The sequence below is a fragment of the Trichoderma gamsii genome, assembly GCF_001481775.2.
Source record: "Trichoderma gamsii strain T6085 chromosome Unknown Scaffold_9.2, whole genome shotgun sequence".
Classification (NCBI taxonomy): Eukaryota; Fungi; Ascomycota; class Sordariomycetes; order Hypocreales; family Hypocreaceae; genus Trichoderma; species Trichoderma gamsii.
The window spans coordinates 532,049-544,417 of record NW_020171346.1 but is presented as its reverse complement, the minus strand read 5'-3'; the positions used below and the strand labels follow the sequence as shown (position 1 = coordinate 544,417).

General features: G+C 50.4%; 4 protein-coding genes across 4 annotated transcripts; 2 read left to right on the top strand and 2 right to left on the bottom strand.

The window, feature by feature from the left end:
* Positions 1-569: 569 nt before the first annotated feature.
* On the bottom strand, positions 570-1,097 carry TGAM01_v203457 (hypothetical protein; the record flags this gene model as incomplete). Its single annotated transcript, XM_018801220.1, has 1 exon — positions 570-1,097. One exon carries the CDS (start codon positions 1,095-1,097, stop codon positions 570-572), a length of 528 nt encoding a protein of 175 aa, XP_018665491.1.
* A 1,577-nt stretch (positions 1,098-2,674) lies between these two features.
* Positions 2,675-3,373, top strand: TGAM01_v203456 (hypothetical protein; the record flags this gene model as incomplete). The annotated part of the gene is made up of 1 exon (XM_018801221.1): positions 2,675-3,373. One exon carries the CDS (start codon positions 2,675-2,677, stop codon positions 3,371-3,373), a length of 699 nt encoding a protein of 232 aa, XP_018665492.1.
* Positions 3,374-4,603: 1,230 nt separating this feature from the next.
* TGAM01_v203455 (hypothetical protein) lies at positions 4,604-7,633 on the top strand (the record flags this gene model as incomplete). The annotated part of the gene is made up of 2 exons (XM_018801222.1): positions 4,604-6,898; positions 6,962-7,633. The coding sequence occupies 2 exons, from the start codon at positions 4,604-4,606 to the stop codon at positions 7,631-7,633; spliced, it is 2,967 nt and encodes a 988-aa protein (XP_018665493.1).
* A 669-nt stretch (positions 7,634-8,302) lies between these two features.
* TGAM01_v203454 (hypothetical protein) lies at positions 8,303-11,967 on the bottom strand (the record flags this gene model as incomplete). The annotated part of the gene is made up of 3 exons (XM_024549211.1): positions 8,303-9,239; positions 9,446-11,759; positions 11,922-11,967. The coding sequence occupies 3 exons, from the start codon at positions 11,965-11,967 to the stop codon at positions 8,303-8,305; spliced, it is 3,297 nt and encodes a 1,098-aa protein (XP_024406049.1).
* Between the last annotated feature and the right edge of the window lie 402 nt (positions 11,968-12,369).

Genomic DNA, 12,369 nt, shown 5'->3' with positions numbered 1-12,369 from the left:
GAAAGATCTTGATGGCCCAGTGTCCGTTCTTCTCAAGTAGAATTATCCATTATTTCTATAAATCACTGTCTTTACCCGAATGTGTTCGAATCTGATTCTTCAGCGACCTCTTTCATTTCTCGCTCTATTCAATCGTCATGCTCTTCGTGTATTCTCCTGACTCATGTCCGAGTTCAGCTCGTCGACGCCCTATCTTCTCAGGTGATGTGACCTTTTTGCTCTCATACTTCTCTAGCTCGATCGTTGTTCCATTCCGTTCAAATCGTCCATCCAGACTTCTCGACCTTCCTTCGCAATCAACTCGAGTTTGTCCACGCCCTCCCGCTTTCCCAGCCAAAACTAGACCGATTCGTTCGCGTTCTTTTTTTCTTTAAACTTCGAAACTCTCAATTAGTCTAAAGCCCTTCCACTTGTGTTGTGTATTGATTTCTGTGTTTTTTACCTTTCTGGACGTCTGCGTTCGTGAGGAAAGCTTCGTTATGCTCTCGCTTCATAGTGCTCCTACTAATTACACTCAAGTGTCCGACTGCCCGAGTTTCTCTGACGGTGCTGGGCAATTATTGGTCCGTTCAAAGACATTCCTTCTTTATGGCTCTTTCCGGAGAATCTCTGGTGGCAGCCTGTGTATCCGTTTCTTGCCTCTTTCGCTTGGAGACTCGAGTGGGTTGTGCCATCGGTTGCTTTGGGTGAAATTCTTCTCTAATTTCGCTCAGCATCTCAGCAAATCGTCGGTTTTGTTCGATCTGCGCCGAGTTTGAAAGACTTTTAACTTCCTGTTTGACTTGTGCCATGAGATTATCAAGCTTCTTCGACATTGCAGACAGAACTTCGGTCTTGTGTCGTTCCATTTCGGCTTTCAGAGTGCTTGCGATTTCCTCATCGCTGCTCATGACTTGTTTGCTCCCTTCTTCGATAAATAGCCTGCCCGCTTCTCGAATGTGCGACTCCAAATTCCGTGCGCATAACTTGATCTTTCGGCGGGCGGCCTCGTCTTCGACAAGTCTCTTGTTCTCCGCAAGGTCGTATAACTCGTCGAGCATGTCATAGGCTGAATTTGCTCTCCTTAAAGATGCCGGTGAGATGTGAATTCGCGCCATTCTGTCGTGAATGTGTATGCGTTGAAAGAAGTTAAGAAAAGAGTTGCGGAAGTTTACAGAAGAAAAAGGAAGATTGTGTTCAAGTAAGCAAAGGTGCAGCACTTTTAGTCGGTGAATGCGTCATGTGCTGTGCGTTGCTGGCAGCTGTCAATGGAAGCGGATCTGTCTTCATCAGTGCTACCAGCTGGTCCTCCTTAGATCTCTGCCGCCTTTCAATGTTGATGTCTAGTTCAGACGTTGGAGTGCATCTAGCAGATCAAGACCTTGAGAACCTAGAAGGCCATTAGTTAGTAGATGTTACATGCGTGAATGGACTTGAACAAGTTGAAACGCAACAAGAATTTACAATCACAGCCATGGACATATGCAGTCCGACAACGGATTTATGTATTGCCTATGCTATCTCAAGCAACTCACAGTCATCTGCTGGCTTAACCTTCGACAGCCTTCCTCAGTATTCATATGGGAAGACAGTAGAATCGAGGCATTAGATAAGAGCATCATAGCGATCTTGGGACATGGACGAGGTTAAGTTTCTCGCTCTTGCGAAAGCTCTTGCTGTCCGGTTGATCCATACGAATTCGAATTGTCGGATAAGTTCTTTCAGTGGCCAATCTAATGGTCGCTTCTTGATCTACTAGCCCTCTGAGAGGTGCATTAAGGGCCTCATCGGTTGACGTCTGGCTCAGCGAAGAGAAAGAGGAAGAGCATCGCCGTGAATGCCCGCATTTCAGCTCATCAGCGGGTCCGCTATCGGTATACTAGCAAGCAGTCTCTAATGTCGCCGGGATCGCACAATGAACGCGGCATGATGATAATGGCACCAGTGAAATGCATATTTGTGTGTTGATTCTTTCTCTGTGCTTTTCTTTCTTTTCTCTGGTGTTTCTTCATTTGTTCTCCTATCACTGTTTTGGTCATTGACTGCTCAGTGTCTTTTGAATATTCTTGTGAAGACTGGCCGCTTAGTTATTCTACCACTGAATTGGTTATTAAACAGTAAAAATGGGTTGTAAAATAACAATCGTCATCACACAGAAGCATTGATGACTCTACAATATATATGCTCTATGCTTATTAGTTGATTTACTATACATATGTAGCTATGGGTTATTTCGCGGCTGGACTAGCAACAGGACGACATCGATGGAATATTTGGCTGCATATTGCATTGGCAGTCAAAGGCTCGAAGATCCACACAGGCAATTTCAGCAGGATTAAGCGCACGCCATGAATGAAACAGATGTTGATCTTGATATTGATCTTAACACCTGGGTTTGGTCAAAAACAGCGAAAATCTACAGAATGGAAACAGTGTCGAATGACGCGTGTTCATACTCTCTCATCACGAGCGTAGTCCCTGGAAACAGCCGTCGGAGACTGACTGCCAGCCGCCAGCTGCCAGCCGTCAATTTGAGGCAGAAAGTGATTGAATGCTCTTCCTTGCGATTCCATGCACTTCTCTCATATCTTCACCCTCATCGTGTTCGCAAAGGCCCAATTCCCTCCTTCATCAGCACACCATCCTTCTATGCAAAGTTACGTCAACCAAGCCTGTCTCTTGATATTATTACCCAATGGCAGACACAATAAGCAGAGCGCAAGCAGAGTCACTCATTGATCCGTTAATGAAGCGCATCATCCAAGAAGAATGGCAAGTTGCGTTGAATGACGAACTCGAATCCAAATTGACCAAGGAGACGATTGCGATGCTGCCTCCATCCACCAAAATATGGCTCGCTACATGGGCAACACAGGCAGACAAACCGATAATTCTCTTGCGACTACGAAACTTCACTGAGCATAAATTATCGCTTCCAGTTGAGACACTGCTGGACAACTTGTTTGAGCTGTCTGAGCACCCAGAGTTGCATGAGGAGATTGCGAGGCGGGAGATGAAGGCAACCGCGGTATCGCTTCGTCACTATATTCAACAACAATCGATGGTTATAGAAGGTTTCACGAGCAGGATAGATTGCATAGAGGGCCGGGTACTTGCTCTTGAAAAAGACGTGGAAGAGACACGTAACGACGTGGCTGCGCTTAAGAAGATGATGTCAGCCTTGAAAGAAGCAGTGAAAAACACAAGAGCCAACGACGTTGGTGAGAGACTCGCTTCTCTGGATGTCATCAAGCGTGCTGTGCAAGACGAAATAAAGAAATGTCAACAAGTCGTTCAGAAAGGCGCCACAAACGTACCCATGAGGGGGCCTTTGGTAGCCAGGATTGCAATTAAGAGATTGAAACCAGACGAACCGGCACCAGATTGTAAGTAATCCACTCGGGTCAAGATACTCGAACCACCATACTTCTGATGAAGTATCAACTGATATGGTAACCAGTGAAGAAGGAACACCAGAGAACAAATCATTGCTTCCATTTGCTCTGAACATGAAAAGGAATCGGACAGACGGCGAACGGAAAATGGTATGGGAAGACGAGGTATCCAGAATCAACCATTTGAGATCATCAAGGAACCATTATGAACATAAGAGTGCTCAGGACAGCTGGCGTCTATATATTACGTTCTGACAGGGAAGAAGACCAGTATGAACACGGAAGCGCTTGGAATAAATGGCGTCTATATTTCACGTTCACTCGCGGTAGAAATGACCAGTATAAATGGGAATACAAGGACAGAAACAGCGCAAATACCCTTCATTCGCCTATTAAATAGCATAGCAATTGGGCAATGAGAATTATCGATTTTCGCATTATAAAGAAGTTTTCTATATCGTCAAATCCTCTAGAAGCAGCAGAGTGAGGTGTGCTGAAGCCCTCTGCCGATAGGTCTGTTGTAAGTAAATAGCCTTACTTATACATGTACTTTTCTTGAAGAGACACGCTACACCACGTATGGCTAAAGGTGTAATTTTGATCATCTGGACAAGAGGAATCTGAAGAGATTAGAAGCACAGCTTGGCTATTTAATGGCTACACAGTTTCCTCAAAGCTGCTTGTCTCTCTTGGAGCTCTAGATGTCGGCCTACTCCTCTAGCTAGGGTCATCATGCTGCGATCCCTTCTTTGGGAGGATAGGATTTGGTAGCAATTATTCTGCATTTGGCTTTCAAATGGCCAAGTCGCAGTGGAACACTAGAATCTAAGCAACGCCTTGATAATTAGAGAGTTTAACATGGCATATCAGTATACAGTACTGCGTTCATCTTCCGTCTGTCCTCGATATTGCTGTAAATAGCAATGACCTAATAGCGCATGCCGTGGATGTTTTAGCGGCCCAGCATTAGCGCTTGGCTTGGCGACCGCCCGAAGCGGCAGCACTTGTCGCAGCGTCTCCACAGCGCCTAAGCCGCAAGCCACTTTTGGCCACATGCACCTTTATTTGACTACCAGCGAACGACAATCGTCCATCTGCACCTCCACCCTCAGATTTCTCGGCCTTTTGTCTCTCGCTTTTTATGCCTACGAGGAGAACTGCCACGCTTCACGGGTTACTGGAAAGCGGCAACATCATCAGCAGCATGTTCCAGTAGAGACTTCGCCGGGATGGCAGCGACCGCAGACCCCATCAGTCCCGTGCCCTCGGCGGCCATTTCAAGCTCGTCCTCTGCTGATCCGACCAGGAAGAACTCGTCTACCAGCCTGGCCGAGCTGACGGAAGACGAAGTGGTTCACAATGGAAACAGGCATGGGTATGGAAATACGAATGGGAACAGAAATGGATACATGAATGGCAGCAGAAATGGGCACGATAAAGAGAATGAATATGGACACGAGACCGGGAATGGAAGCCCTGCCATTAGCAGAAGATCGAGCAACAACAACTTTAGGCAAAGAGACTCTGGCAGCGACATGCAGAGGCAGCGCAGCAGTAGTGGCACCTTGAAGAGAGACCCAAGCCACGACAATGTCCAGAAGCTGAGCGCCGCCGAGATGCAGCAGCTGACCAGCGAGCCCAAGTCGCTACCCATTGCGCCCGCGCCAGACTTTGTCCAGGAGCGAGAGGCCATTCGACAGTCTCTGATGAGGCCGCCAGAGCTGCACTATGCCGACGGATTCCAGCGGCCGAATGGTCTGGCGGCAGAGACCCGGACTGTCAGCGGATGGCTGCCCAGAGAGGCCCGCGCTCCAATGCGTCGCTCTGCGTCAGCGAACAGGACCGTATCGACGCCGCCGACGACCCGAGATGTCCAAGGCCTCGGCATTCAGGCTCCTGCGTCACCGCCGCGACGACTGTCATTCGTTCCTGGGACACGGCCGCAGGGGCTAAACCTCAATCTGGATGGAGCCGCAAACCCAGGCTCAAACGGAAGCGTGGTATCACCGCCCATCAAGACTGGGCCACCAACTTTTGCGACACAACAGCCTGTGCCTGTCCAACCTGCCGGATCCGGCATCCGACCGCCGTCTCCCATCCCGCCCATAATTCCGCTCCCGCCAATGTCGATTCCTACGCATCTTCAGCTTGAACTGTCTCAACAGCGGCCAAGCCCTCTTTATATCCATCAGTCCTATACCAACGACATCCCGTACGAGTCTCACGCCGTCAAGTTCGAGCGTCTGAAGAACGTCCTCCTGATACCCCCATTTTTGGAGCGAACGCTGTATTTTGGTGCGCTGGCCTGCTTGGATGCCTGGCTGCACACCTTTACCATTCTCCCCATCCGGTTTACCATGGCCCTTGCCGTCTTGGTGCAATGGTGGATGTATGTCATCTTTAAGGAAGTCAAGTGGCTGGTTGGCTTTGTCTGGTACGGCCTCGGGCGGTTATGGCGCCGAGCTCGCGCAGTCCGCGGCCGAAGAATTAGTGATGCGTCCGATAGCGCCAGATCACGCAGCTGTAGTAGGGCCAGCGAGGTCTCTGTAGACGGCGCATCACCAGGTATTCGGCACCGCTCCAATGGAAGGACGCGAACCGATTCCCGAGTTCGCGGCGCAAGTGATGCTGCCGGGACCAAAACACCGTCAATCCCAGCTCGCAGCAATCCGGGACCGAAGTCGGGCATCTTTCGGCACCGACGGACAAAGTCGACGCCGTCTAATCTCTCGTCCTTCCACAAGGCTGATTTGCTCCAGGGCGCCGTCATCATATGTAGCTCTCTCGTGCTGATGAAGTTGGACGCCAGCCGAATGTACCATCTCATCCGCGCACAGTCGGCCATCAAGCTGTACGTGGTGTACAATATCCTCGAGGTTGGAGATAAACTGCTCTCAGCCCTGGGCCAGGACATCCTCGAGTGTCTGTTTAGCTCAGAGACCCTATCCCGTAATGCGTCCGGCCGGTCCAAGATTCTCCTGCCGTTGGGCATGTTTGTGCTTGCTTTGATATACTGCGTACTCCATTCTGTGGCCCTGTATTACCAGGTCATTACCCTCAACGTGGCCGTCAACTCCTATTCCAATGCTCTCCTTACTCTGCTTCTGTCCAACCAATTTGTCGAGATCAAAAGCACAGTCTTCAAGCGCTTCGAGAAAGATAGTCTGTTCCAGCTTACCTGCGCTGATATTGTAGAGCGCTTCCACCTCTGGGTCATGCTGCTCATCATCGGCATGCGAAATATTGTCGAGGTGGGCGGCCTCTCTATACCAGGGGCCAGTATGAGCGATGACCCGCCCACCAAAGCGGCGCCTCTGCACTCGGCGAGCATCCTTCCTCACAGCTTCACCGTGCTTCCATCTTGGGTCATGTCGGGAGAGGTCCTCTCACCGTTTCTCATTGTCGTAGGCAGCGAGATGCTCGTAGACACCATCAAGCACGCTTATGTGACAAAGTTTAACAACATCAAACCCAAATTCTACAACAGGATTCTTGACATCCTGTGCAAAGACTACTACACCAATGTGAGTATCTGTTCTAAGTATATCTTACAAGATCGGATTACTAATTCTTCACCTCAATTCAAGGCCTTCACAGCCCCCGCTCTCACAAGAAGACTCGGTCTCGCCGTCATTCCTCTATCCTGCCTCTTCATCCGCGCCTCCATCCAAACGTACCACATGCTCTTATCCGCCCATGTTCCTATGCCTCTCCCTATATCGACTCAGACGTCTCTAACAGAAGCATCCGCAACGCCCTCATCTCCTGCCATGATTGCAGCTCTCAACCGCTTCGACACTCTTATCCGCGACTCTCTAGGCCGCGCCACTTACGGATACCCTTACGACCATCCGCTCAACTCCCGCCCCTGGTACAGATGGACCTCGGACGATGCCATTGCCGCCGTTACTATGGTGGTTGTCTTCTTCATCATTTTTCTCGTTCTCCTCATCTGTAAACTTCTCCTCGGAATGATCCTCCTCAAGTATGCCCGTAACCGCTACGCCAAGATGAAGCAGAAAGAAGCTCTCGTTGCCGCTGGACAAGCGGAATGGGATAATTACAAGGCTAATGGGATACGAGTGGGCGGCTTTGGAGAGGTGGAAGTTACAGAAGACAAGCGTCGCTGGATAAACGCCGATCCTACCGAAGGGCTGAAGAAGAAGAAGAAGGAAAGAGACGATAGGAAGCCAACGAATGTGGAAGGGGATTATCAGGGTGTGTTTCGTTATGACATGGTGGAAAAAAGGATTTGGTGAGGCGGTTTGTACTGGCAATTCAGCACCTGTAAGAATTCATTTCATGGGCGGCGTAATTGACTCTTGTTGTTTATTTATCCATTAGCGTCTGTACATAGAATATCATACTCGGCATAATAGCAGATCATTTTACCCATCTTACTTGATGCAATCATATTCGTTGAGACTCGGGAGTCTGCTTAGCCAAGTCAATGCCCGCATCGAGATATCCACCACAATTATAGAGCAAAGGACTAAACTTCACACTCAGGGATTTTTTATGCTTCCACTTTTTGATGTCCAAACACTGGCACATCTTGATACTTGTCAGTTTTTGCCTATAAGCTTTCTATTGCTAATTCAAAACGAGTGCTATAACCGCACAGCCAACCCACTTCCCTCGAATCCAACCATCTTTTAACTTTTTATATACGCTTCTGCCGTAACCCGCATTCTCAAGCATATACACTCTATGCCATTTTTCCCAATCCAGCCTTTTTCTAATTAAACACACTGTTTTTATGTTCTTCATGTGTGTTTTCCCTTATATACCCTCGGCCCATTTCCATTTTTCTCTTTTTTCCTAACTCATCATAAAGGGGTATAGTTCATGTCTTCATGTCTTCATCGTCTAAGATGCCAGTTCGCTCTCAAAAAAATATACCAGATAACTCTTTTTTCTTTTATCCTTTACTGGGCGAGGCTCAGCAAGTTGGGGTTATTGGCAAACAGGTCCGGCTTAGCTCCGTAGAGGGCCTTCACAGTCTGAGAGATGATCTGGCGGGTCTCGGGCTCGAGCTGCTCCTGGGGAGGAGACAGGACCTTTTCGAAAACGCCAATCAGCTGGGGGGTCAGCTGCTGGACGGTTTCGTTGGATTGATCGTAGAGAGTGTGAATGGCCTGGTAAATGGGCTCGTTCTCCTCATACTCCTCCTGGAGGGGCAGGGCAGCCACAATGGCGGGGAGGGCCTGGGCAACAAATCCAGCATCAGCGTGCTTGAGGATCATTCGAGACAGGGCTCCGGCGACATTGTCCGTAATGTGCATGTCGCGCATGGCCAGCATTGGCTCAAACTTCTCCCAAAGCTGAGGGTAGATAGGGACCGTCTTGGCGGTATCGGTGGAGTTGAAGATCAACAGACCAATAGCGTAGGCGGAGTTGGACTTGGTCAAGGCATCAGGATCAGACAGTCGGCGGATCAAGGCCTGTCCAATAGACTCGGTGTATGGTGTAATTGCCTCGCCTGTGTACTTAACGAGCTCGGCAATAGTGCCAACAGCAGTCGATCGCTGGAGGTCCTCAGTAGAGCTGGCCATCTTGTAGATGGGCTTCTCGAAAATCTTCCACAGCTCGCCGAAAGCAGGGCCCAGAGCAGCGGCAAGGCCAACAACGACATCCAGGGCGGTGTCAATGGCAAGCCAGTCGTACTCTGAGGATCCAGCGTCCTCAACCTCCTGCTCCTCGTCCTCATCGCCAAGATCTAGCTGGCAGGGGTGAGAGCGAGTGATCAGAAGAGTGACGACGGAGATGACCTCTTGCAGCATGCCATCCTTGGCAGTCAGGACTGCAGGACCGCAAGCCTTGAGAGTGGCGGCAACATTGCGGTTGATGTCGGTGACAACGGATCTATTCCCTTGGTTAGCAAGAGTGCCACAACTTTCATTGTCAAGGGATCAAAGTAAAGAATAAGGGAGTAGATCAGAAGTAGATTACACGCTTTCTCAGCAATTGCATATTTGCATCTGAGTGAGCTGGGTATAACGCAACATTGTCATCATGCAAGTGGATTGGGTAAGAAACAAAGGAAACGCTCAAATAGACAAAATACGTACCGGTCGCTATCGTTGGCCCAGATGGTCATGGTAGCCTCGTGAAGAGTCTCGCCAATCTTGGCAATTGATGCAGGAGGAGTGGGCTTGGGGGGCATGCCAGGCTCCCACTTGACGCCAGAGCCCTCTTCCCAGACCTGGAAGACACGGGCATAGATGCGCCACAGGGTAGAAATGGCAGTCTTGCGGCAACCTTCGTAGTCGTGGTCGGTGAACGGCAAAACCTTCTCAATGGTCTTCTCGACGTAGGTCTCGAGGTTGTTCATGTTGCAAGAGTTGGAAATGACATCTCCAAGGACGTCAAGGGCAATCTCCTGCTCCATGGCGACAGCAGTGGTGCCGCCAGCGAGGTCAGCAAGATCTTCGATGTCATCCCACTCATCCTCGGCTTCGCCTCCAGTGGCAATAGTAAGATCCTCTTCACTCTGAGGGGACTTGACCTTGATGCGCTTGCCACCGATGACAATGTGGCCATCGTCGAGCTGGCTGGGGTCAATGCCAGGAATGTCAAGCTCCTCCTCTTCAAGCTCCAGAGAGGCAAAGATACCCTGGAAGACGCCATCAAGGAAGTGCTCGAACTGCTCGTGGTAGACCTTGGACAGGTTGGACCACAGGATGAAGCTGGTCTCCTTGAGTCTGGGGTTGTCGAGGCTAAGAGCCTCTTCACTGGCCTTCATCAGATCCATGACGTAGGGCTGGAAAGCCTCAGGGCCAACAGCCAGAGCAATGCGGCCCAAGCTGTCGCAGGTGGAGCTTCGCAGGTTCATGGCATCCTCGCTATCCTTGATCATGACAAAGTTGCCGAGAGACTTCATGACATTCTCGAAGTAGGGCTGGAACTCCTTCTCCATAGAAGCAGCAATAGCACCCAGAGCGGAAGCAGCGGCGGCCTTGACACCAAAGTCGTTGTGGTCAAGCAGCTTAACCATGGGGCCAATCAGGGCAGGGCCGTACTGGGCCATGATCTTGGTGTCAATACCATCACCGAAGGTATCGAGAGCACCACAGGCGCATCGGATGATGCTGATGTTGGTCTTGTCAGAAGGACCCTGGGAAGCAGACTCAAGGTTCTTCAAGACAGCCTCGATGATTTGCTGGTGGTGTGAAACCATCTCGTCGGCCATTTCCTCAGCAAGGTGGATAAGACCGACCAAAGCAGCATGTCGGACCTTGGTCTCAGAGTCGCACAGCAGGTTGATGATGGCGGGCAGAAGAGGCTGCAGCTGGGTAGAGATGAAATCAGGAGCGCCCTCAGCGGCATTGCCCAAAGCCAGCATAGCAGCCATACGGTAGCGCGGGTCTTGGTTGCTGGCAAAGACGGGGAACTGCTCCAGAAGGGGCACAATAACCTGGCGAGGAGGGAGCTCGTTGGCCAGCTGATCAATCAGGCTGATGGCCACTCTAGCAGGGGACATGTCCTCTTCGTCTTCAGAGTCCAGATCAATGACGATGTGCATGGCCTTGACCATGAGCTCAGCACCGAGATCCTTCATGGCCTGGATCTTCATGCGGCGGAAAGAGACAGTCTGGATGAGGAAACCAAGGGCCTGAGAACGGGGATCATCCTCGGCGTTGGTGTTGCCAGCAAGTTCAATCATGAACATGAGCAGGTCGCGCAGGTGGAGGTTGAGAAGAGCAGAGTCGTAGGCGATGAAGGAGTGGAAGACGTCAAAGACGGCGCCGTAGCTCTCCTCGTCGCCAGCCTCGACGGTGGCCTTGAGAATGTTGACCAGGCTGGGGACGAATCCCTGCATGATGGTGAGGGCCTTGGGGTCCTCCTCGGGATCAACGAGCATGAGGATGGCGCCAATGGCACGAACAATGTTCATGCGCACCTCCTTGCTGTCGTCGTTGATGCGAGCCTGGAAGAGCTGCAGCAGCTGATCGGTGTGGTCGCTGAAGTGCGCAGGATCGTCCTCGAGCATGGCATACAGAACAAACGAGCCAACCTCGCGGTGGACGACGTTGTCGCTGGTGTTGAGGGGCAGCAGCTGGGCCAGGAAGTCCTCGCCATCGCCCTGCTCCATATCCTCGCCAACGATGCCGGCGACCAGACGCGCCAGAGAGTGGCGGTTGGCAGCGGACGTCTCCTTCAGAGTGCCCTCCAGCAGGTGGGAGCGGACAAGAGGCTTCTGGTCCTGGGCGGTCTTCTTCCAGAACTTGGCCACAAGGCGCAGGGCCTGGACAGAGGCCAGCTGTCGCACAGCATTGTCTGCGTTTGTAAGAGCGATCTCGATGAGCGCCAGAAGAGACTCGGGCTTGGAGTAGTAGTTCTTCTGGAGGTCGGCCGTGACAGCCTTGACCTGTTCCGTGTTGGCTGTAGAACAGGGCGATGTTAGTAAGAAAGATTTTCCTCAGCAGAATAACATTCACGCTTCGCTATCCAAAATCTACATCTCGAGTCGTCGTGCGCGCGCTTCGACGAGAGAAGCAGATAACAAAACAAAACAATAGAGAAAACAGCAGAGAAAAGACTTACGAACTTGGCTGGCCTGCAGCAACTGAGCGAGCTTTTCCTTGTCCATCTTGACTATTCCTTGGAAGCTCGGCGACCAAGAGAAATGCAAAAGATGAAGAAAAAGAAAAAAGACCAGGTGGTGTGGAAAAGATTTTATGTATCCCGCCTAGAGGGGGAAAAAAAATTAATATCGATTCTCCAACCAGGCAGGGACTTTTTTTTGCCCCGCTTGACCGAGGGGTCGTCTCCAGTTTCGAAATTAATGGCGGCTTGGGATTGGCGCCGAATTATGATTGGTGGGGGCGCGTTATCGTTATCTGAAGCTAGAGCTGCGATAAGAGCGGTCGGTCTAGGTTACTCGAGAAGAAATCATATCTGAAAGAGTAAATGCTTAGGAAGGCATCATCACAACTTAACTTCTGTTACAACCAGTGTGATGAAATAAACTAAGAGAACCTCAGACTAACTT